Consider the following 26121-nt stretch of genomic DNA (forward strand, 5'->3'; position numbering starts at 1 on the left):
CAGGATAAAACAGAACACCACAAAGGCAGCACAAGCTTCACAAAGAATAAGTGACCAAACAGATTAAATAGATAGTTCGATTGAGAGAAAATCAGGAATTACAGTAGGTGTGCTTAAAAAAAAAAATGAGCGTGACCTTTTTAATGTCTTGCTTGTATTTAGATTGTAAATTAAGAACAGTGGCTCTTAGATAGGCAGTGCACCTTTGTGACTAAAATTAGACTAAAACATAAACATAAACATGCAAAAAATATCCTGTTACAGTTAACAAGGTGAGAAGAAAAACAAAATGTGGCAGTACAAAAAGGACAAATAGGAAACAAGAGTGATAGCCCACTAAGGAGAAAAAAAGAGTAAGGAAAAAAAAGAAAGAGTTAATGTCATTACCTTTCTGTGCTCTGGAGCTGTTCACTGCCTTTCCTCCAGGATGTGATAGGAGGGGGATAAGCCTGGGGCCTGCACTCCATAGTCACAGTGCTACCAGTTTTAGCTTTAAGTAGTGCTCGCACTTGGGATCTGGAGAAATCCGGAGGTGAGGCTGAGGAGAAGAAGAAAAAAGCAGTGCAAAGAGAGAAAATATGATAAATTGTAGAAGCAGTAGAGTGAACTGATGCAGAGAAGCATGAAGGATAAACTGATCAGAGGAGAGCAGAAAACACCAAAGTGTATGAACTGATCTTACTATGAGACTGTATTTAAGAAATGAACATCATTCTACACTTCTCCAATTTATGTTTTGATGATGATAATGGTGGTGGGGAACCTTGTCTAACATACGTTATCTAACATAAAATCTAGCAAATGTGAAGGCCATAGCCTTAAAGTATATAAGTGGGACCACATCCTCTGTCGATTCAGGTATTGCCACTCATGGACCACTTCCATGAAAGGGGCAATCAGTCAGAATAACGATTTGTTGCTTTGTAGTGACTCTTTCTGGTATGAGGACAGAAACAGCCAAACTATTCCAGAAAAAAAAATCCTCATAGCATAACAGCGCCACTGGTATTTCCTTTGATAGATTGATAAATAGACAGATAGAAAGACTTATAGATAGTCACTGACTCTCAAAGGAAACTGATTTCAAAGGTGAACAAACTGAGAGCAGCACTAACTCAAATGGGCATATTTTATCACAATAGTTACACTGCTTTATCAAGATAGAGAACAACAATACTAGATCAATACAATATGAAGTAAGGGCAGAGCAGTGGAGAGTGGCAACTGATCCAAGGTTTCTTGTTGTTGGCTGCAGCACTGCGAGACAGCATCGCTATTACTTAATTAGCCTAGCCTGTTCAGTCAGCCCCTTTATAAAACATAGTCAGATGCTTTATATGCCACTTTGTTCTGGAACAACAGTGGCTTCAATTGCTTCCCTCCTCACTCTCACTTCTTTTTTTTTTACATCCCTGCATGAACACTCACTGCTTTCTCCTTCCCTTTGATCATAATGCGGCTTAAATGATGTATTCAAGTTATGTAAAAAAAATAAATAAATAAAGAATGAGGAGAACTTTTGGTCATGCTCTTACATTTGGAATTCAGAGAGCAAAAACTGTTCAAAATGGCAAATGAGTTTAGTTACAAATAATTACAGACAATTGGAGATCCTCTGCTTTATATTATTATTTTATTTTTTTTTGCCCAAACTTTCTTGCTTTTGTATTCAATAGCAATTTCCATTCATTTACAAATCCTCTCTTATTACCATAGACACAGAGTGTGAGCCAAAATAAATGTTTTCTTCACAGCATGTAACAGCTAGAAACATTACATTGTTTTTAGCTGTATTTAGATAGTATCTAAATAGTTTTAGATATTAATATCCATCTGGAATGGAGACTCTTTAATGTCCAATTGCAAAGGGTTATGATATAGCTCATCATGGTCTCATAATGTGCTTGCGCAAATGATTTCCTAGGTATGATTGCAATAACAAAAATAGAGGAAATGCCACAGCAATTATAACATCGCTTTCCAAATTTTCAAAGATGTTTTTCAATGCTTTTATTTGATTATAATGTGTGTATTTCAGCTTGATTGCAAAAAGATTTACATTTGTTTTCCCTTAAGTTAAACTAAATTGTTAAGCCTTTAGGAGAAGGTTTCCAGAGTCCAATACATGCTTCAGTTTCAAGACACAAAGCAATTTGTGGTGAATAGGAAAAGAATAGAACAAAAGGATGCAAGTGATGACACAAAAGACAAAAGGAGAAGTGTCTTGAGAACTGTCTTACCAAGCACTACCAGCTCAGCGCTGAAATAAATTATGCCGTGTTTGTTTTCCGCAACACACTGATACATGCCAGTATCAGACATGTTGACTGAAGCTACAGTAAGAGCTCCATCCTCTATGTGAATCCTGTCCTGCAAAACACACACAAACACTCAGAGAGAGATACAAAGAGAAGACAGAAAAAACACCACTTAAAGATATACATTTCTCCTTGTAACTAGTGTATCACGACTCACACTTACTACATTGTCATTATTACACAAGGAATATACCATGGACCTTGATTCTGCTAGATTCCATGATTGTAGCTGAGTGGAAGACTAATTTCCTGGGCATTTCCTTTCAGAACCCCATGGAGGCCATGCAATTGCTATAATGGTTACAAGGTCTTTATGTAGTGGGCACTCATAAATAGTGTAAATACCACATTGAAAAGAGATTGAGAATATTCTTCTTCTTCTTTTGGCTCTTCCCGTTAGGGGTCACCACAGCGGACCGTCCATCTCCATCTCACTCGGTCTTCTACAGCCACCTCTTTCAAAACAACTGCTTGCATGTCTTCCTTCACCACATCCATAAACCTTTTCCTTGGCCTTTCTCTTTTCCTTCTGCTTGGCGGCTCCATCCTCAGCATTTTTCCACTGATATACACAATGTTCATTCTCACCTTGTCTCCAAAATGACCTTCATGCACGATTCATCTAATAAACAAATTTCTAATCCTGTCCATCCTCAACACTGCATTGAAAATCTCAGCATCTTTAACTCTGCCACCTCCAGCTCCACCTTCTGTCTTTTTGACAATGCCACTGTCTCTAAACCATACAACACAGCAGGTCTCACAACTTTCCCCTTTACTCTTGTAGATACTCTGTCACAAATCACTCCTGCCACTCTTCTCCACCCACTCCACCCTGCCTGCACTCTTTTCTTCACTTCTTTAAAACACCACACACTTTGCACAGTTGACCCTAGGTACTTAAACTCATCCAACCTCACCGCCTCTTTTCCTTGCAACCGTACCACTCCACTGCCTTCCCTTCATTCACACCGGAGAAAGATTGAGAAGGAAAGGTATTAATGCTGCTTCCTAATGAGGATGGAAATCACTATACTTGTTTATATTCTTTCTTCTAATAAGGATAAAAACATTATTTAATGATAAAAAAAAACTTTCAAGTAGATACTTTTTTTATTTTTCAAGAATAAGAATAAGTCAACATTCTGATGCCGCTCAGAGATAAGTCTATTGAGGATAAAAAGCAGGCCACTGAGAGTGTGGGTCAGATGAACTGAGCATAGTTGCAATGAAGCAAAAGTCAGTTTAAAAGTTAGATGGTGAACATAATGTACTTTTATCTGGATGTGTTGGCCAGAACGTAGTACACTTTGAAATCTAATGGAAGAAGGCGATTCTTCATTTACCCAGAGGGCAATCCTGTCTTTAGATAGCAAATCCTCTCTAATGGTGATGCACAAATCACGTAAACATTGACCCACTAGTTGGCATTCACTTGGACATTGCACTTTTAATGGCTTTCACTGGTCACAGCTGGCTTGGGCACACTCTCACTTGCAAGAACAGAGAGGTTGGTAGATTTAATGATATACTCTGAAAGTATCAGTATCTTGGTAGGAATTTTGGTGTTAGTCACAGTGTGAAATGTGCGAAGGCTCCACAGTGCTATCTAGAACAGTGACAGTGACATAAAACCAATCACACGCCAATACATGCAGGCCCAAGAATTCAGACTCTCTGTCTGTAAACCGTGCTGAGCAGGAAGGTTTCACTCCCACTCTCTGTACACAAACAGATTGACTTCTTCTCTTCTATAGGTCTCTTAAATAACCTGAACTACCTTCTTGTGATTTGTCATTCCATGTGTATAAGCTTGGTGTGTGAGAAACACATTGACTGTCTGATTATATCAGCCCAGTGGGTAGGCAACAAAGCAAGAAAGTGTGCACCTGCCCACATCCAGAGCTTATGTGCCCACTTCAACATTACTTGCGATTTTGTACCATCATGGTGATTGAGTCTGAGTGTTGTGTGTCTGCACTACTTCATACAGCCATTTGCAGGGTTCCTGAAAATGTTGACACTTGACACCAAGCTCTCGTTTCAAGTATGTTCAGATTCTGATGATATTTTCATTGGTTTTGTTTTGATCTGTTGTTTCAGGTTTTATATTTTTGTCTCAGATAGAACATGATCATTTAATTCCGAATGTAGCGATTCACCAAAGACCTCTGTTAAGCATATGTAAAGGTATTTGAGTTTCTCAAAGCAGCATGAAGCGCTGTCTGTAAGCTCTCTGCACCAAATGCATCCTTTGCTTCAGGCATTATTTCCTTATGTTTTAGTATCAAACATGCCACAGCATTAGAGATAAAACGTACACTTGTTTTTCTCAAAAGGTGTCAACAACCTGTTCTACTAATGAGGCAGACCTTCTCTATGAGAGGCATGAATTCTGAGTTTGTGGTTTTAAAATACTTTATTGCAAATAGTGTGTCTGTCCTTTAATCAAGTTGTGGCTTCAATCTACACTTCAATGCCTATAAGAGCTTAATAATGAAATTATTACACCAGGGAAAAGCCCAGTCACTTGCTTGAGCAAATGTACCACAAAGTGGATTAGGCATTTGGCCAGCTGTATTGAGTATATCCTGCTTTAGTTTTGCAAAGGCTGTCTTGACACCAGTCTGAAGCATATTCTAAGGCATATTTAATACTGCTTCTACACTGTGCTTTGACTTTATCCTCCAATCTTCATACTTTATTTATAGTGAGATACCTGCAGTACCTGCCGAAGTGGGCTGTTAGCAGCCTTAACAGCTGCTAACAGATTTTGCACTTGGCCCATACCCACTGCCAGCTAGTCTAATCTGCAGTCCAATATAATAAAGCACTCGCTCCTGTATCTTGGGACCAATCCGTTGAATCTTTTGCACACTTCTGTTCTTGCCACTGCAACACAGTGGAGTAGCTTAATTTTCTTCTCAGCAGGCTTTGCCATGCAGGGACAGTAACTTTTTTTGCTATTAGTACTGAGAAAGAGAACAAGCAAATAGGAAAACTACACTAGTTTTAAAAGAAACTGCCCAAGCTGTCTAAAATGAAAGAACAGGATAGACATTTTAAAAACAGGAAATGTAAAAATAATCACCATTCGGTTTCAGTGTATTAATACTTTGAAGTTGATTAATATCCAATATACCATTTTCTTTTAACCCCCTATGGTATACTAATGATAACTGAAATATTACATTCTTTTTTTTAGGGAATGTGTCATTATTTTTGTTTTAATGATATGGCTCATCAGTCAAATAAGTCCCTCTTATTGCTTACAGTATAATAGCTATAGCTTGTCATTTCCTCATCAGCTTTTTTCTCATGAACAGATATATCATGTCAATCAAATCCCTGCTACTATTCAAATAAAATTTCATTTTAAAACACAGGTGTCAAACTTAGATTCAATAGGCCAAATGTTGGTCACTGCCCCTGTAGCATTGACAGTCACCAGCTGTGATTTGAAGCTGTGAGTTGCAGAGAAGGAGCAGGTAATTAGTGAGTGGTTACACCTGCAGGTGGTTATTAAACATGTTTCTCTATAGGCTGTTTGTGTTAGAGTGAGTGGGATTTGCTAGAGAGTGTAAACGCAAGCCGAGCATACGCTGACCTTGATCATAAACATACATGATCAGAGGACTTTTTTATTTATTTTTTTTAAGTAATTTAGTTTGCTAGGTGAAGCAGTTTTCAGTGCTCAGAAAGAATAAAAATAAAAAGAATAAAAAAAAAAATAAATGCTACAGTGTGAATTCCTCAGATCCCTGCCTCCTGCATCTCCACTTCCCTTATCGCCTATCAGGATTTTACAGTAATTTCATTTGACCGTTGCAAATAGTTCATTGTACACTACTACACAATATTTAGTTTTTCCTAGAATCCACACTGAATGCATATTATAAATGTATGCAAAATGTCAGACCACTAGTATGACAGCATGTTTTGAAACATCCATTAAAGATGTAGAATGGAATCTCTGGGCCAGTTGTATTAACAACATTAAATTTGACAATGAATGAACAGTGGGACAGAATTACCACCACTTCACTGTGTTGCAATGGCAAGAGAGAGACATATAAGACACACAGAAGAAAGACATATGAGACAGAGATCTAGTGAAATGAAATGTTTATTAGAATTGACCTGTGGGCTTATGTGATGCTTGTTTAAATTGCTTCTGAAACATGCCTCAAATTAATAGGCCTTTGATATAATGAGGGACTTCAAATGCTGAAATTCATCACCATGTATCTTCATAAATATAAAAAGTGAGATGATGGGAGGCTAAGAAATATAAGCTGATAGACTGAGAACATGTTCTTAGCAAAGATGAGCAAATATGATTTTTCTCCTTACCCCTACACTGAATAAACTATAGAATTGATTAATAAACAAGCTCTTGTCAGAATCATGAGATAAATATAAATGCAGCAAACAGACCTAGGACCATTATCAACTAAAGAAATAGATGTGTTTATTACATGTTATACATATCATTTGTCCTGTAGTCAAAGCTACTGCCAGAGCTGTGTTGTGACAGAAAATAAATCAGCACTCTGACGAATGAAAGTTGAAAAATTAACCATGATCTATAGTCAACGTGATTTTTCCTTAATGTATAAAATACATCATTTAAAGTATACAAATGGACCACAATCAACTAAAATTTGTATATATAGAATATTTCATTTATTTTTCAACCATATTTCATTTACATATTTTTTTCTTGTACTCTGAAACAATCTCTGGCAAAAGAATTTCCTTTGAGATTAATAAAGTTCTATATTGTCTTAAAATAGCAAGAAATGACACCATTGTTATAACAAGCCTTGAATAACATTGGCACATGTAGTTGTTACTTTACCTCTGTGTTAAGTAGTTCTCCATTCTTTAGCCAGCTGTAGGAGGGCTTGGGCTTTCCATTGGCTTTACATTCCCAAAACAGCCTTTCATCAATGGATAAGGCACTGTCATGCATGGTCTGCACCCACTGAGGCTTAGCTAGGCACCCAAACAAACAAACAAATAAATTATAATAACACATTGAGAATAAGTCTAAATATACACACAGTTTCTGTGAAAAAGATCACATGGTTATGTAGCCACTAGCACTGCAAATAATGCTCTTTTTGGAGACTGCGGATTCTGTGTCTGGCAGAAACTCACTCAAGAGTTCCCGAGCTCATTAGCTAGACAACAGTTTAAACATTGAATAGTGTTGTACAGAAAACAAAAATCAAATGTTTCACACAACAGTGCCTAAACGCAGCACAAACTAACCCAATGCAAATGCGCATTGCGGCAAATACTTTAGTAAATGCAGTCTTGTTTTAAAAGTCTTACTGGGATGTCAGTGTCACTCCCAAGGGCTTGATAGTATCACATATCTAGAAACCACCATTGTATAAGGCTATACAATCTTCTAGGAAAGGACACCAGACAATTTGCCATGATCAATATTTTGTCAGATAAAAAAAGGAGGTCTGTAGCTGCAGTCCCAATGACTGTCTAAGGCAACGGATCACTTAACTAATGAATTTGCTTAGGCTATTAATATGTTTATCAGGAAAATGTTTTGGTGGTGCCAGTGCCAGTGCCAGTGCTCCTCAGGCAAAACCATTAGAGGACTAAACGGGCAATTTTGTGCTTAGGGTCTCATAGAGACGAATATGAAGGAAAAACAAAGAGGTAAAAAAGTATGAATTAAATCGTGGCTTGGCATGACGCATATATTCTTTACAGTAATCATTATGCAGTAAATTATAGCATTATACCAATAACATTCAGGATAAGAGTTTACCATGGGTAAATATAGCATTCGATGATTACGTGAAAACAAACAGTGTTCATACTAAGACTATAAATCATAAAGACTGAATCTCATATCTAATATAAACCAACTTGCTCACCTGAACTACATTAAACAAGTTACTATAGATAACGTAAGCCAATAATAGCATTAAAGATTGCTTTAACAAAAAGCAGTTTAACAACAGGGAAAATATATATATTTATTTATATACTGTAGCATGTCTTTTCTAAGTTTCATTTTCTCTAGAGTTCAAGTGAAGAACATTATTATTCTTTGGCCTGGCTTGGCAGAGAGCTGGCACACGGCACTGTCTACTCTGTCAGTACTGAACAGAAGCCGATTTCAGGGTCATGGCCTCTCAGATGCGCAGCTGACTCGGCATATGTTTCCTCTAACCTTCCCAATGAGTCATATAAAAACCCAGAGGGAAGCCTTAAAATAGTTGTCTTCCAATTGTGTTTGAATTCAACCATACAACTGAATTGTAAATGAAACACATGAACAATAACATCTTCTTTTCCCCTGGTATGGCTAATCACAAAGAATCAAATTGTGAACCATAGGGTTCCTGGCCCTGGTTCTGATAATTATCCTGGAACTTGTCCCATTTGGAAAGCATTTTTGGCAGCAGGTTTGAGCGTGCAGTACATGTCTGAGACTGGGCTACATTAATGCAGAATTTGTAGTGAAGGTAAATAAGTGATTATCTTTCAGATACTAAATAACTAAATGTCTTGCATGTCTTACATAAAGTATTATTTTTGTTGTATGGAAGACAACATTTTTTTTCCATTCAATAATGTTCAACTGGTGAATCTCATTATTTTTTACAGTGCTTCTAGAAAGTATATATTTGAAAGCTCTTACAGCTATCAGTCCTGTGCTCATGAAAACCAAAGAAAGTGTTGCGAAGCATTAGTAAATAGTTGTTAGCAGAAAAAAAGTTAAGAAAGGTCATTAAAATCAGTAGAACATTCCTAGGAACATAGTGTACTTTATTATAACAAAGTACAAGAAGAAATATCACACAAGCCAAACACTACCAAGACTGGGTGAAGGGCAAGAAGGGCAATTGTCAAAGAAGTAGAGTCTGACTTCACTGAAGGAGCAAAAAAAGGAGAACCTGTGCAGACCTCAACAATTTTTTCAGCCATTTGCTGTTCTGGCCTTTATAGGAGAGTAGGCAGAAGAACTTTATTTCGGAGAAATCTCATAACAGAGATTTTGCAAAAAATGATTTTGTGGTGTGTTGAAATTAAAGATAAAAGCAGAATTTTTCGGCACAAACCAAATATAAGGAAATGGAAAGCTTACCATCACAGGGAACATGATATTGTGGATACCTGACTATCACACAGGCCTCATGCTGTCTTTGCATGCTGTAGCATTCCACTTTCCAGAATGCTGTTTTCTATGCAAATATGAGTGTGATGGCCAGGTTAGCAAACTGTTTAATGATTACCTGTGTTAATTAGCCACATGTCTATTTAATGCAATATATATATATATATATATATATATATATATATATATATATATATATATATATATATATATATATACAACCTACCAAGGCATAGAGCACAAGTACAAAGGAATGGATTTTAACAAAGGTTTAAATTTCAGAAAATCCGAGACGCTGCCAGAATAGTCAAGATGTAGTCAAAGCCCCGGCACAGCCATTTAGTAAAAGAGGTCGTAGACCCATCGTTGCTATGTAAATTGCACACAGTGCGCTGATTTATGTGTGCTATTTGGCAATATTTCACCTTTGTCCTGAGTAAATTGCATTCGTAAATGTGTGTGAAATGTTTGCACTCTAAAGCCCTGGTGAGGATATAACAATATGGATAAACCCTGACAACAGCATAGCACGTGTTGATCAATTGGACAATATATTTTGACCAATACCGAATAACAAGTAAACAAATGCTGTCTAAGTAAATAGATTTTAGAATGATATACTATTTCAGCTATATAATGTTGAATTTTACGCTAAACAAAACAAAAAAAAAGCCACTTAAATACACACTAGACTGTATGAAAAGCTTATGTTAGAAAAAGAAAAAAAATCCTTCAGATAAATCTTGCAGATAAAAAGTATTTTGCTGACAGACAGAGCTGTCATATCTGTGAAGAAGCACTGTACATCATGACAGACTGTGTCAAACCACATCTCTTTATCAGAACCTGCACATTTGTTTTATTGTAGAACTCAAAAGTAGTGAAATGCCAAGGAGAGCTGTAAAATCGCTTTCACATTAAGAGCTGACAAGCCACTAATGTTTTTGCCATGTTTTAGTTTCCAATAGAAATAATAATAGTCAAGCTACACAAAGCTTACATATCATATCTGCAAAACATTTGTAGCTTACCAATCACTTTGGCAGATATACCTGTATAAGTAAAAGCTTAATTTTCACATCAACCATCAGAAAAAAGAAAACCTGTGACTTGTTTAAGCTAGATGGGCTGGTTAAAGTATTTCAGAAACTACAGATCACCAGTTTTTACACACACCAGTCTTTAGAGTTTACACAAAATCATTAAAAAAAAAACAAAAAAAAAACATCCAGCGAGTTCAGGGACTGCAGGCTAAAACACCGTTAATAAAAGAAACCAGAGGAGAATTATCAATTACAACAGCAGAAAAACATGCGGTTACCCTTCTGTAAAGCAAGAACAAGAATCTGAACTCCGTAAATTGTGATTTTATCCACTGACCGTTTTACTCTGACCTCTCATATCAACAAGGCATTTCCACCCACAGAACTGATGTGCTCTCAATGTTCTTTGTTTTTCAAACTGTGTAAATTCTAGAAATTGTTGTGTGTAAAAATCCCAGAAGATCTGTGGTTTATACAATACACAAACTAGCCTCCATGCCACGGGCAAAGTTCCTCTGATCACACCTATTCTTAGGTCTGAGGTTTATGTGAAGTTTAACTGAGGCTCTTGACTTGTATCTGCATAATTCGATGCACTGCGCTGTTGATACACAATTGATTCATGCTGCATGAATGTTCAGGTGTTCAGGCGTTCCCAATAAAGTGGGCAGTGAGTCCACTTTATTATGAATAAATTAAAACTTAAAACTGTACACAAGGTCAAAACAGGATTCACAGGACATTTATATAGAAGTTGTTGTGTACACAGACAAAGCCTAGCAATAAACTCCGTACAAAAGAATGAATCCCAACATCGTTTTTTCCCCCACTTGTATTCCACATTGGAATTCCCCTCTTCCTGTGTTAGCACTGCTTATTACCCCAGTACCCCACAAGTGCTGTGGCTTGCATTAATTTATGTCTCAATAACATATGTAAGCAGCTTGTTTTCTAATTGAAAAGATGTCGACACAAAGCCTTTTATTATTCTCTCTCTTAAGGTATCCTTAAACTTATCTGTAATTTAAGACAGCATCCCATCCTGTTGACCTTTGAGGTTTTTATTTATTTATTTTTTTTATCAAATCTCCATACTCCAAATTTTCTTCTGTAATTAATCAACATAACCTATTTTCTTCGGATGTCACTTAACCTGGTAGCAGGCAAATGAATAAATATCCAACTTCTAAAGCTATAAAAAGCATCTTATTAAGAACATGCAATAACTGTTGTAAATAACAATGTCTGTCCCAACCTTCTACATTGTTAACTAATAATTCATATCATGCTGCCATTAATGTGTGTGTTATTGGGTCAGTTTGACTCACAAGCACTCTATAGCCTGCAGAGTTTCTGAGAAACTACAGATAAACATCTACGAAAGAGATTTTTTTTTTAGAATATTAGTTTAATAACATTTTACATAGTATTTTACATTTTATTAGAAAGTGTCAGAAGCTGTGAACCTGATATGCGGTGTTCATATGAATTCTGATTTGGAGCTGTGAATTGAGCTGCTCACTTTGACTAAGAAGGATACAGGACTCATAACTATCTTGGCCATTGAAACATGATGTAGCTTTAGATTCCTCATGTAACAACCAACTTACTTAACAGCTAAAATAGTTAACAGCTAATTTATTACAAGCTAACTTAATTAACATCTTACTTAATAAATGAATGAATTATTTTAGGAGTCTTTTGATTATTTTTTAGAACATTTTATTGAATTTGTGGAGCTAAAAACATTTAGAAAACTAGCTTCTTTCCCAAGTTGTTTCAGTGAGTAGAAGAGAATGATGAACTTGGCCAGCCGACTGAGACGGATCAATAATACTTCCTGGAGAAGTGAGTACCTTGGGAAGATGCAAATACCTCAAGGTGGACTGATCATTCCTCAGATCATGCTTTAGGCCAGTGCTTTTGTTGGTACTTGCTTAACGCTTTCTAATTCTGAAACATTTACTACAGCTTGTACCACACATTTGTGAGTAATATAGTTGTAGCCAAAAAAAGGGATCCTCATTTAAATCAATCAGAATATTAAACAAAAGTGTCTGCATCATTTAAACATGGCCTGTTTTCCATCCCCTTGCATTTTTGCATGCTTTTTGCTTTTTCTTTCTCACACTAACTATCTATTGAACACTGGTCAGGATTTGTAAGATGGTCACTCCCTTCAAACAGAGAGCCACCACTAATCCACTGCTGCTCCATGTAGTTAGTAGATTAACATTGCAACAATTTAGAATTCAACACTATATTTCAAAGTTTTGTGTCCAATAAATGATGTTGAATTCTTTTAAAAAAAAAAAAACTTTAAAAATTTACATCTTGGATACATTTTTTTTAACTTATTAATATTGTTATGTTCCTGGACACCTGATTTTTCCAGCTATATGTGGTTCTTCCCCATACTATTACACCAAATTCAGAGGCAGACATTTGTATAGGATGTTTTTGGATGCCGTAGCATTATATTTTCCTTCACTTAACCTAGGAGACTCAAACCTGTTCCAGCATGAGAGTGCCTCTGTGCACAAAGCCAGCTCCATCAAGATATTGGTTGGTGTGGAAGATCTTAAGTGGACTGCTATAGAGTTTTGACCACAACCCCTTAAAATATCTTTGAAATGAATTGGAATGTTGACTGCCCCCCAGGCCTCCTCACCCTACATCAGTACCTGACTTTACTAACTCCCTTGTTGGCGGAATGCAAATCTCAATAAATATACTTTAAAATCTTCACGGAAGGGTGGAAGTTATTACAACAGCAAATAAGGACTGAATGTGAAAAAGCATGTTCCAAAAGCACATACAAATCTTATGGTCAGGTGTCCACAAACATGCTAAATGCCGCAAATGTAAATGTAAATGTAGTATATATGTAGAATATATATTTTTTAATACTGCTATATTTTCTCTCAGTTTGTGTGCAGGTTTCTCGTGTACATGCATATGCTTCTTAATATTTCTCTTTATCTTTAATAATATCTCTTTTTCTCTTTATCCTTTCTCTACCTAAACAGTACTTTCCATACTGTATATGTAAAGAAAGAGAACCAGATTTGGCATGTGGACCGGCAGATTGTGACTGACATCAGCCCTCTGACAAACCCTCACTTGGGTGCAGCAGTTTGGCAGATAACACTTTTGTTGCGTTCTTTGTGTTACACTAGCCTAGAAACATGGTCACAGTAAGCTGTTTTCCTACTAACAATATGCATACTTCAGCAAGAGGCTAACCTTTAAACAGTTATTTAGTTTACATGTTATGATGAGATACATACATATATATATATATATATATATATATATATATATATATATATATATATATATATATATATATATATATATATATACATACATATATGTGCAATATTGACCAATATTGACCATAGTGTTTTTCTCATGTTTCTGGGATTAATAAGATTAAAGGGAAGAAACTATATTTTTAAGGTAGAAGTTAAAGGTAGATTCTTCAAAATTTGGAGCTAGAAGTCTTTTGTTGTTATATTGATTTGTTTTATGACCTTTGCTACCCACAGACAACAAGACTAAGCTGAATTTGCTTTTCCACGTACAAACAAATAAATGAGTTTTAGTAACATTGAAAAATAAATGAGATGAGGTGCAATTACAAATGCTGTATCATTAAATGTGTCTGATTTACAGGGTAGATTTAGAGCTTCAAAGCATAGACCATACATATTAGTGCACCTCTACATATAACATGATATTATGACTATATTCAGTAACAATGTAGAGAAATTTGTATTAAAATTATAATAAAAAAACATGTATCATACATATTATATGTATTATACACTGCAGCCACCCTTGACCATCAGTGACAGCTTTCAAATTTTTTTTTAGATTTCTTCTTTTGTATAGTCACCCGTACAAGTACAGTATACGTTTTGTTTATTGGTTTGTTGGAGTCTTGTATAGCCAGACCATTTCCATATTACTCACATAGCTCCAAAATTATGAACCAATCGGCCCTTAGTTTCAGCAAAGAGCTTAGTCTCTGCACTATTAGCCATATTTGATCACTGTTATTCAGCATGAACACAGAACACAAAATTGATTAACATATATTGAATATTAATAACTTTTTTTATATACTAAATCCAGCCTGGTCTGACTAACTCTCAAAACACAAGCCTCCACTTTACTAAATTGATTAAAGATGTTTGCGATTGTTTAATTGGCTTACTGTTGTGTTGTGTACTGTGCAGCATTACTAATGGGAATTTACAAATTTGATCCATCTACTAGCACTTAGCAACTTGGCCTGTCTTGGCATTGGGAAAAGTCTTGAATTGTTAATTAACATTATAAAGAGTCCTGATCACCCAGTGTACCGAAATAAAGCAATAATTTGCTCTCTTGCCAGGACCCCATGATAACTTTACAAAGCCTATATAAAGTCTATAAAGCTGAACAGCAGAAAGAATTTGGATAACTGTGCTGTCTAGCTAAATGATCTTTGTTTGCTGATTTTTATAATGTTTAGAATGTCAACAATCTCTTGCCCCATGTTTATTTTTTTTTAAGCAGCTGAAAAGTAGCACGGGTAGAAGTCGCCACATAAATCCGATTCTGAAAAATCTAATGTTGGAGACACACGGATATGATATTGCCTTTGGTCAACCTGTTTATATGAGAACTTGAGCTAGACTGCACTGCCACAGAAACTACATTTTGTGTATGGTGTGAAAAATCTACTGTATGAAATTTGCTGTGTGAGTGTGCATTAAAAAAAAAAAGAAAGTCGGTGCAAAGCCATCTACCATGTGAAAAGCTTTTAGATTAGTACAATATATGTGGTGCAATGGTAGAATTTCAATCTCCAGATTTAAAATTGTGTTCAAATCATGTTAAGGTTATGAATGGAGATTGATCTATCTAAACATTTTACAGTAAAATATATAAAAAAACTATAGCAGTGTATACTGTGAGTGCTGTGCACAGTGAGTACTGCGAAGCACGTTATATGGTACCCAACTGAGAATTTCAGCAGTTGTCCCAGGGATGCGTTTTTAATAAAGAATTAATTTCATGTGGAGAACCCTGTTGCACATATGCACCAAATTGTTGACAAGCAAAATTTCCCAGATATTGGTGGCTTTGTGGAATTGGCTGAGTTGTGGGAAGAAGTATATGATTGAAGGCTTTAGCCATTCTGATGAGACTTAATTAATTCGATTATCTGCAAAAAAAAAGGTTCCTGTTCGTCACCTTTCTGAATTCCTGAACGTGCTAAAAGATGTTTCCATCAACATTTAACACCACTGACACTTGTTATTGCACACAATGCTTTCTGCCAACACCAATTAAACAAGGTTTATTTTTTTGTTCTCAGCCATGTAGTCATGGAAACTATACAAGGCTCATGGCAGAATAGAAAAGCACTGAATGGAAAATAATTGGAAAACCTCCAATGAAATAGAAAAAATCCTTTTCTGCTCTAAGATAATGATGAGAATTTGAAATAATGGAAGCGACGGCACAAAGCTGTCTTGCTTTGGAGTCCAAACGCTCAGAATAAAAACAAGCATGAGACACGTTATACATGTAAAATCAATATTTTTTTGTTGTACTGTATATTGATCTAAGAATATGTCTTTCAAGCCCAGACCATTGGTGCATGCTTTTTGCAGATCTCTGACTTGTTGTTTTGGGTTTTCTATTTCTATTTAATATGTTGATAGAGTCCTTCCTGTGCAGTCCTTAAAATAGTATGTTTTGCATAGCTTAGGTAGCAAAACTGCTTTCACTGTTGTCTTCCTTTTGTGCCTGGGTATTAGTTACAAAAATACACAATCAAAGCAAATACATTTTGTTTCTCCCAACCACCCTATCTTTATTTGCATGTCATGGTTGGTTCTAGAGTCATAACAGCTGTTTTAAGAAAAATCCTATTAATCAAAAAAAGCTTTCGTGGGATAAAACACACACAGACTTTGCACTTAAATAAACATCCACGCAACCAGAAACTTACCATGGAAGGCAAGTCGTCCTTTCACAGTGTTCCTGCCCATTTTGTTTTCTGCCACACATTCATAACCACCCGCATCCTCTTGTTGGAAACTGGGAATCTCCAGAACGACATTAGAATTCTTCATCTTCACTTTGTTTGGGAAAGGAACACCATTAGCTCTCCTCCATGTTATTTCAGGCACTGGGCTAAGAAAAATACAACTCTGGTCAACTCATTTACTATTGGCATGCTACCAAAACCACATTATTTGTAACATTCAAAGAATGCAAAATAATTAATCCTCAGATTAAAACTCTCCAGATCCTCTAGGTTTCTAGTTGCGGTCTCATGGAGCTCATCAGCTTATCCTACAGGTTCTCATGCCAAAAGCTTAATTCTGTAAATTGTGAACTATTATTGTGCGGATTTGGATACTGTCATGTTGAAAGATTCAACCACAACATACTTGAAGCTTGGTGGCAGAGGTAGTTAGATTGTCATTTTAAACCCAGAGACTCTCATTTGGCAATGTTTTTCAATTTCTGTTACTTTTCTTGCATCCAGAATGTTTCTAAAAATTAACAAGTAAAACAAAATGCCAAAAAAAGAAGGAATACCCATGGATGGTTTAAAAGTGATAGCTCTGTGGTTAAGATTTTGGACTTTTGTTAGGAAGGTCATGAGTTGAAATCTAAAAACCAACTAAGATGTTAATGCTGGGTCCTTGGACAAGGTCCTTTACCCTCAACTGTTCAGCTGTAAATTATAGATAATTATAAGACGCTCTGCAAATTTTATAAATGTAAAAGTAGTTAAAGTACTCAGAAACAGTTTGCCCTGTGTGTGTGTGTGTGTGTGTGTGTGTGTGTGTGTGTGTGTGTGTGTGTGTAGTAAAATAACTACAGAGACAGGTCCAGATTAAAACTACTAAAGCGCTGTACTTACTTCCCCAGAGCAAAACATTCCAGGATCACAATGGAGCCCTTGGCTGCTGGAACCATATCAGGGAAATGAACTTCTATTTTGGGCTCATATTCACCCATCACACCTGTGAGACAGAAAAGCAAAAACAGCTTGAAAATATCATTTCAATATGAAATTGGAAAAAAAGCTGTCTAGAAACAATTTTTTAATATTTTGAAGCTCACACAGTGGGTGCCATGCAGAGTTTGAAGCTGCTTTTGCACTGTTGGAGAATATTTTGTTTTGGTAAGGTTTGCTTGATTTGAAGGGAACAGTGAGAGATTTTATCATAGAGAGCAAGTAGGAGTATTTCGAAAGCTCCAAAAATACAAAATGCAATAAAACAATGGCTACTCTAAGATCTGCACTTCCCAACTTCTTATGTTTGTTTCAGTGAATAATCTGTATATCCCAGGATGAATTTTTTTAACATGCTCATACTGAACATCATTTTAAAACAATTAGTGTTGTTTGACTCGTCTACACCTAAATACTTTTAATGATTTATAATGACACAATCCCGTGTCACAAGACAAGTATAAGTTTCCTTTGAGTGTAGCTTCTCTCATGTTTTCTTCCTCATGTCATCTCACTTTTTCTTTGACCTTGCTTTTTACGAAAATATAAATCTATAACTGAACATTCATAAAGCTGCTTTGTGACAATGTCTACTGTTAAAAGTACTACATGTGAAATTGAACTGAACAATGTGTGCACCCATGGTAACAATCTTCAAAGCAAGTTCTGCAGGTATTTGGGAAAAATATGTGAGAAAGAATATTGTATCACTATATACAATAATTGTATAGGAATGTTGCGGACTGCATTAAGTCATATTTAACTTTCAACTCATATAGCTGCTGATTAGATTGTGAAAGTGAAAATATTCTCACCATCTGTCCTCAGGACCAGCGGAGTGGGAGAGCTCAACATTTTGACCTTTGTAATGCGATTTACCACCACGCATGTGTAGTTCCCAACATCTGAAGGCTCCACTTTAGCGATGTAAAGGTTTCCAGTCTCTTGGGAGACAAAACGTCTGCTGTCTTGCTGAACAAAATATGGGTACTCGTTGAACACCCAGGCAAAATGCAGCTCTACAGAAGCGATTGAAGCATTGACATAAATTTGTTAGCAGTTCTTCAGATCTACAAGAGCTGAAGTAAATAGTTACACAAACATAATAAAAGGCTGGGAATTGCCAAATAATGTGTTTCAAAGCCTAACCTCCTGCATATATGGGTGTACCACAGAGTAAAACTACTCCTTGGCCTTGGCGCACTGACACAGCACTTCTTGTTTGAGTTTTAAAATTCAAGTCTGTAATGTAAGAAGTAGAAGAATCACAATACAACTTAAATGCCACTAACTAAACAGGTATATATAATAACTCACATGCAAACTGAAGGCTTGCTCTCCTGCTGAGAATGGCTCCCAGTGAGCTAAAAGCAGTGCACTGGTAGATTCCTGCATCCTCTGCGAGGTCCAGATTCCTAATCACTAGATTCCCTCCAGATAGACGCCGTCGATTATCAGCCCTCAAATCAATCAGTGTGCCGTTCAATGACCACCTACAATTAATCATACACAAAGATTTGCTTATAAATTTGATCTGACTTCTAAAACTTAATGAAACTTTAAAGGCAGCTCACAAACTGTTGTCAATTTGAGTACCACAATTAAATATTATAAATATATATATTATATATATAATAATCTAAATATATATATCTGGGCTGTCAAACAATTGAAAAATTAATCGCAATTAATCACATGATTGTCATGAGTTAACTCGTGATTAATCGCAACTTAACCACACATTCTTATCTGTTTTAAATGCGCCTTAAATTAATACTTTTCCAGTTTTTTAAACTTTTATCAACCTGGGCATGGATAAATATAGATGCTTTATGCAAATGTATGTTTATTATTAGTGAGATAATACCCAACATAGAGCATGAAGGCAAAATATTGTAAAGTTTTTAAAGTAATTATGGTGTTTTAAATTCATTAAATTATCAGGACACCAAACGGAACTTTTGCTATGTTTCAACATGGACGGTTTTAATTGTCAGATGTGTGCATCATGGTGGATTTTGGCGCTCAATTTGAGACTTTGTGCATTGGTATTTTTCGTTGAAGTTTATTTAATAATTTTTATATATGAGTAAAGAAGTGATGACGTGAATAAATGTGTTGCCTGGTTTAAATTTAGTCACTTTTATATTTATTAATTTTTTTATCTATTTTAATATTTTATAAAAATTGCCAAACAGAAATGCGCACTGCAGTAATCGTGTGTTAATAAATTGAGTGGCATTACAATGAATTTCAGTTAATGCTAATGCATGATATTCATAATATCAGAAGACATTTTCTATATATACACAGTATATATATATATATATATATATATATATATATATATATATATATATATATATATATATATATATAAAATGCACTTATGTTTTTTTACATTCTTTATTTGCATTCGATTAATCCAATGATCTGCCTATGTAAATTTTTTGCATTTGTTTTAGTCACAGCTTATATATATATATATATATATATATATATATATATATATATATATATATATATATATACACACATCAATAGATTAAGCTCAAACTCTTTCTGCATTATGATGAGTTGAGTTAAATGTTCATTATGTAATACTTAAATTAATAAATAAATTGTAAAATATGTATAATAGTAATATTATATGCATGTTAGTGTGTATATGTATGTGCTTGACTGTGACAATTTAAAGACATATTTAAGTGCCATTAAGTGTTATCATCAGTCTCTTAGCTCTTAAGTCTGACTACAACACGTCAAATATTACCCTGCACTCATATGCAATATTACAGTCATTTGATATGCAAAGCATCAGTCCATTTATTTACTCATTCAATTTATTCAACATTTTCCTTTTGAAAAATGCTCAGTAAAAAATAAAATAAAACTGTTGAAGAGGTGGTGTGGTTGAGCACTGGTTTGTAAATGGAGGGTGAGAGTCTGAGGATGAGTGAAAAGGATCATACACCTGTGCAGTTTTATTAATGAGTGTGCTCTGTTTCAGTTCACAAAGGATTAAAAAGGGGCAAGACGAGGCCTGCGTGAGAGAGAGAGACGGAAACAGAGAGCAAAGTGTGTGTGTGTGTGTGTGTGTGTGTGTGTGTGTGTGTGTGTGTGTAAGTGCGTTAAAACATTAGGGGGCTGAAAATTTGACTGTGGCAAAAATAAAGCCAATTTCTGTGGACAACCTGTCACCTGCCTCCTATTCCCTCCTCTGTGAGCACCTGAGCTCTCCACAAACAAAATGTTGCACTAGATTTTATCTGAAGCCACTGGATAATTTATAGGTACTATATTTGTACAGCCATACCTTAAAAATGAAACCGTGCACACTAAAGAACATTGAAATCATTTAACCATCATATAAGATTACCACAATTTAAGTTGTATTTGTAAATGTAGCACAAACATGTTTTTCATCTCTATCACATTTTCTGCAATAATTCACATCTTTGAACACACCATCAGCCAGGCATAACCTACACATTATAACGGTATCATTTATCTCCAGTAATGGCTGTATTCTGATCACGCTGTGGTAGGTGGTGGTCTAAAGCTGAAAGCAGAAACACTGGTTTTGAGGATGCACCCTGCACACACACATTCACACACACATTTACACCTTGGCTGGATCCAACAGCATGAATTTGTTTTAGAGGAGCACAGAAATCAAAGAACCAGCAGATGTGTGCACAGAAAGTGCATGTTAAACTCTATGTGTGTGTGCAATGCTAAATCAAAAGTCTTGTAAAATGTAGGTGTGGCGCTAGTTACTGCTTTCAGTACTGTTTCAGAAATATTTGACTTTTTTTCTGGTTTATTCTCTTTATTGGTTATTAAATCCCTATTACAGAGGATCATCAACCCTCCTTCTTCATACTTGCAGGATCCTGCAGGAGGCCTCTCAAAGAGCCAGAGAGGATCCTACAGCTTGCCAATCATTTATTTTGGCGGGTGTTCAGTAGATGCATCTGCGCAGGAACTGATGCAGGAAGGCACCACATGCTTATTTTTATTTCCAGGGAGGAAATAACAAAAAAAAATAAATAAAAGAAGACGATGCCTAAAGCAACCGAATCCCATGATGCTTGGAAGATTATTTGATAGCCCAATCCCCATAAGGCTGGTAATAACAGACGCCTCCTGGTGTGTTTATCAGGTTGATGCATGAGGTGCTTTGCACATTTGGTATCGAAAAATTCACTGTTACCTCACAGGCTGGTCGTCGCCACCCACAAGCTGGAACTCGCACAAGTATTTCAAAGTATTTCAAAGTATTGTTTGCTTTCTTTGATGGCTGTTTCTTTTGATGGTACTGTCCCTGCATTAGTCCAGCTCCCACAAGCAGCCTTGAATTTTTAAGGCCTGCTCATTGTCAGTGTTGTGATTTGTACCTAATAAATGTACAAAGCAAATGGAGCTTGGATGTAAGCTGGCAGCAGGAACAAAACTAGTCCAAACATCAAAGCATTACAGGTGATCATACAAGCATTTTGGCCAAATTACCAGCTGCTTCTTACGGGAAATACAGATGTAATCTGCTTCGCATCGACAGGCTTGTTAAAAATAGACGTACAGAGATCCAGGCCTTATCAAGGGCACTTGTCACCCAGTTCCAAATAGGTGCTACATCCAGACAGAGTGACAACACAAGTGAGGCAGAAAGAGGCGGGTGTGAAGTGAGGATATAGATGCCTCAGGGCGTTTTTTTGGAATGTGTCACCGTGGATAAACTCGAATAAACTCTTGCAGTTCATATCAATTTTGCAAAGGCTCATCGGATGAGAGTGGCCCTCTGGGCTCTAAAGCTTCAGGTTCATCTGCTCAACTATCTCTGCACTATCCTCCACAGACATTCTGCACCTGTGGACTTCCTTAGCTTTGGCAGCCTACTCGTCATCCAGCCAAGAAAGAAATCATTCTCAAGCACACGCTCAGCCAGCATCGGCCAGTTGCTCTCAGCTGGCTTGTAAAATCTTGGCTCCACCTTTTTGCACACGCACACACATACACACAAAAACAAATAGCGATCAAGCTGGAAGATGTATTACACTACACTTCGTCTTACAACACCAGTGCAATCCAGCAGAAGTAATTATTAAATTTTTTTTCAGTGTGTGGCTGAATACTGAGAATGTGTAATGGGCATTATCACTCACTTTCCTGATTCTCTGACAGTGAGCTGCCGCTTTGGATTTGTTTAATTCACTTTACAGGCTGGGCTTTGAATACCATGTGAGCTAATATTTTTTCCCTAGAGTAATCTAAATTTCATGCTTTCATCCTTTGTCTATACAACAGCCATTTTCATGGATAAAAACAATTCCGTATTTTGATAATAGCGCATTGTGCAATTTACTTTTTTTAATAGTTTGCATACTATACCGGAATTCACTATTCTCCAAGCTCAGATTGAAAGATGGTAAAAATATAAAAAATATATATTACAAATTAAAAGAAAATCCCAGTGTTTAACATTATCTATGCCCAGAAATATATATATTTTTTTATCATTATCAAGATCACTCTATCCAGCCATTAGTGAATAAAAAAATATATATATTTTTGTCCTATATGATTATTTTGTACCAACCTGGCAAGATCACTTAATTCACAAAACATTATATACACAATTTTCAGAAATGTTTGCTCACAGCTATCTAGATTTCAGGACAGAAACAGTTTCAACTCTGCAATCTGTGGCCACCACATCAAAGACATCACTAGTGTCCTTGATGTATGACAGGATAGAGAAAACAAATGTCACTGCTTCAAATGTACTCATCATGCTTGATATATGTGACAGCTCTAAAATGAATCTTGATATCCTTTCAAATCCTGAATATCCTCTTCGATGAGTGCAGTGGGTAGGATATAAATTAATGGCTGCACAATTTGTACAAATGGAACTCCTTTGGGATTAGGGCTATGTGTATCAGAAGGTTTTTTTTCACACACTTAATTTCATAAAAAAATATCGTCTATCAATTTCAAATCAAGTACTATAGACAAATAGATAAATAAATAGTAAACTAAGTCAGTTTGAATATTATAACATGATTATAATATTTATAGCATTATATGAAAATCTACTTTGGGACAACTAAAAGAAAAATAATGAAGTAAAAATTACTAAGTATTCTAAGTATTGTATTGACAAATCAAATAAAGTCAATGTGAAATAAAAAAATATAAAAATAAAATACAACTATTTGTCTTGCCTTTTTTTCTTTGCACCAAGCCAACAAATATTCAACCCTTTTATATTTCCCAAATTTGACCTTTAAACAAGACTTTTTAGCTTAAATATATACAGTATGTGATTTTCTTTTATTAGGAGAAATGTTATTGATAGCAACACATATCAAATGTTAACATAACCAAGTGATTTAGAATGCACCGAATATGTGTAAGAATGCTACTGTTATTTTGCATATTTTCTATTTTCTTTCTCTTTTTCTTTTTTTGCCTCGTAAACTGTCTGGTTATAATGTAAAATTTGGCTAAATTTCATTCTGAATGAATGTGGTTTGTGGAAACTTGACTATCACACCCATGTGGTTTTTTGAACATCTAACACCAAACATAATCCGCCTTTCTTATAACAAATTCCACACTTATGGGGTGGATTTCTACCAGATTTTGAAATATGGCTGTAAGGATTTGTGCTTATTTAGCCACAAAGTATTAATAAAGTCAGGCACTTCTATCAGTTGAGGAGACCCTGGTTTCAATAAGTGTTTGCAGTTGTTCTCAAAGGTGTCCAGTGGGGATGAAGGCAAGGCTCTATGAAGGATTTTTGTCTTACTAGAACAGGGTTGAGCCTATTAGTTCTAGGGAAATTGTAAAGTTGCAGCATGTATGAAGATCCAATAATATTGTGTGCTTCCCACTGTCTGGTAGAACCCCAAATGTGTGTGCTGGTTATTTGTAATAATAATTTTAGCCATATAGTGTATATGAATTTCTGTGGTACCTTGACATACGAGTTTAATTATTTCCGTAACCTTGCTCGTATGTCAAATTGCTCGTATTTCAAAGCAAATTTCTCCATTGAAATTAATTGAAATGCCATTAATTCGTTCCAGCCCCCAAAATGCCACCCCAGTTGTTTTTTTTACGTGTTTTTGAATAAGAAAAATGTATTTATAAATGACAAATATTGTATAAAAACATAATAAAAGAGAATGTAAAGATATAATAAGGTTTTATTCAGTGTATTTTCCTTGGAGATGAGACGACTTGAGCTAACGAAAACACCGGTGGGGTGTGTGTGTGTGTGTGTGTGTGTGTGTGTGTCTGAGTGTGCGGAGGGGGGGTGGTAGAGGCGATAAGCGGAGGCGGAGGAAAAACTCATTTTTTTACTATCACTCCTGCACACTACTTATCCTTAAACTTTAAAATTTTTTCTTTTTCTTCTTTGCTTATCTTAATTTTCGTCACAATCTTCGCTTTATGGCTTCGATTCGCCATCTAGCAGCGGCGTCTCGAGCTCGTATCTCGAGTTTTTGCTCGCGTATCAAAGCAAAAATCGGCCGAGTGACCGCTCGTATCTCAAAAAACTCGTATGTTAGGGCACTCGTATGTCGAGGTACCACTGTATTGGCATAATTTAAAACAAAAATCAAACAAATATTTCACTCAATACTCAACGTACAATGACACTAATCAGCTTCTAGCTAATATTATGTTCAACGCTAATTCTTAGTAGCTTTCAAAATGGTATAAGACAAATACAAAATAACCTGTTACATAAAATTTACACATATTGGAGAATGCTTGTGGGTTATTGTTTACTATTTTAGCGCCTCTATTAGTTCATTAGTTTCTACTGCGCATGATTCTGACAGCATTTGACAAAGATTTATTCATGGTAAGATTTATGCTAAGTTAGTAAGAGTTGATTTATGCTAAGTTGGTGAAGTCTTATATCCATAATTCATACAGCAACTCCACAAAGCAGTAATGTACCAAAACAAAAATGACATCTGTTTTTTTTTAATATGCATATCCAATACACTAAAGATATTTCTACCTTACACAAGATTAGAGCACACAAATGTACTATTCAAGTAAAGACTTATTAAGCTAAACTACTGCAGTGGATTTCTTTTGAATATTCTTATAACATGAAAGTAATGACAAATACATTTTTTTTTTTAAAAGTTGTATAAAGCTTGATGCACTAAGATGTGACACAAAGAGTGTAAAAAGTTCCAGTAAAGCAACAGAAAAAGTACCAATTTACCTGTATTGAGGAGCAGGAAAGCCTTTGGCATCACAGGTGAGTGTGGCCTCTTCTTCCGGTAAACCAACTGGCAATATTAAATCACTGGGCTCCATCCTCCATTTTGGCCCGTGGAATGATTTATAATCCAAACAATCTTTGAAAGTGGAAAAAAAAACTAAAATGTTACCTTCTATTAAATAATATTTAATAAAATGTTTATTTGTGTTCTGTGTCTATGTGATGTAATGTGGAGAGCAAGTCAAACAATGAAACACAATTTTGCTAAATGTTGAGTGTAGATAACTAAGTGTCTGAACAATATGGTCCTGACCAAATAGGTA

At 35.7% G+C, this 26121-nt stretch overlaps 1 protein-coding gene across 2 annotated transcripts in view; it reads right to left on the reverse strand.

Annotated features, from left to right (window-relative positions):
• cntn3a.2 (contactin 3a, tandem duplicate 2) overlaps positions 1-26121 on the reverse strand; it is an 81208-nt gene that overhangs the window by 36277 nt on the left and 18810 nt on the right. For both annotated transcript variants that reach the window (XM_046870101.1, XM_046870100.1), the window contains exons 3-11: positions 25799-25934; positions 18862-19037; positions 18694-18786; positions 18360-18563; positions 17449-17551; positions 16525-16709; positions 7180-7316; positions 2241-2370; positions 388-538 (exon numbers count right to left, since the gene is read on the reverse strand). In XM_046870101.1, coding sequence (XP_046726057.1) covers positions 388-538; positions 2241-2370; positions 7180-7316; positions 16525-16709; positions 17449-17551; positions 18360-18563; positions 18694-18786; positions 18862-19037; positions 25799-25934 — 1315 coding nt within the window. The remainder of the gene's footprint in view (positions 1-387; positions 539-2240; positions 2371-7179; positions 7317-16524; positions 16710-17448; positions 17552-18359; positions 18564-18693; positions 18787-18861; positions 19038-25798; positions 25935-26121) is intronic.

This window comes from Silurus meridionalis, chromosome 16 (genome assembly GCF_014805685.1).
Source record: "Silurus meridionalis isolate SWU-2019-XX chromosome 16, ASM1480568v1, whole genome shotgun sequence".
In the NCBI taxonomy this organism is placed as follows: domain Eukaryota; kingdom Metazoa; phylum Chordata; class Actinopteri; order Siluriformes; family Siluridae; genus Silurus; species Silurus meridionalis.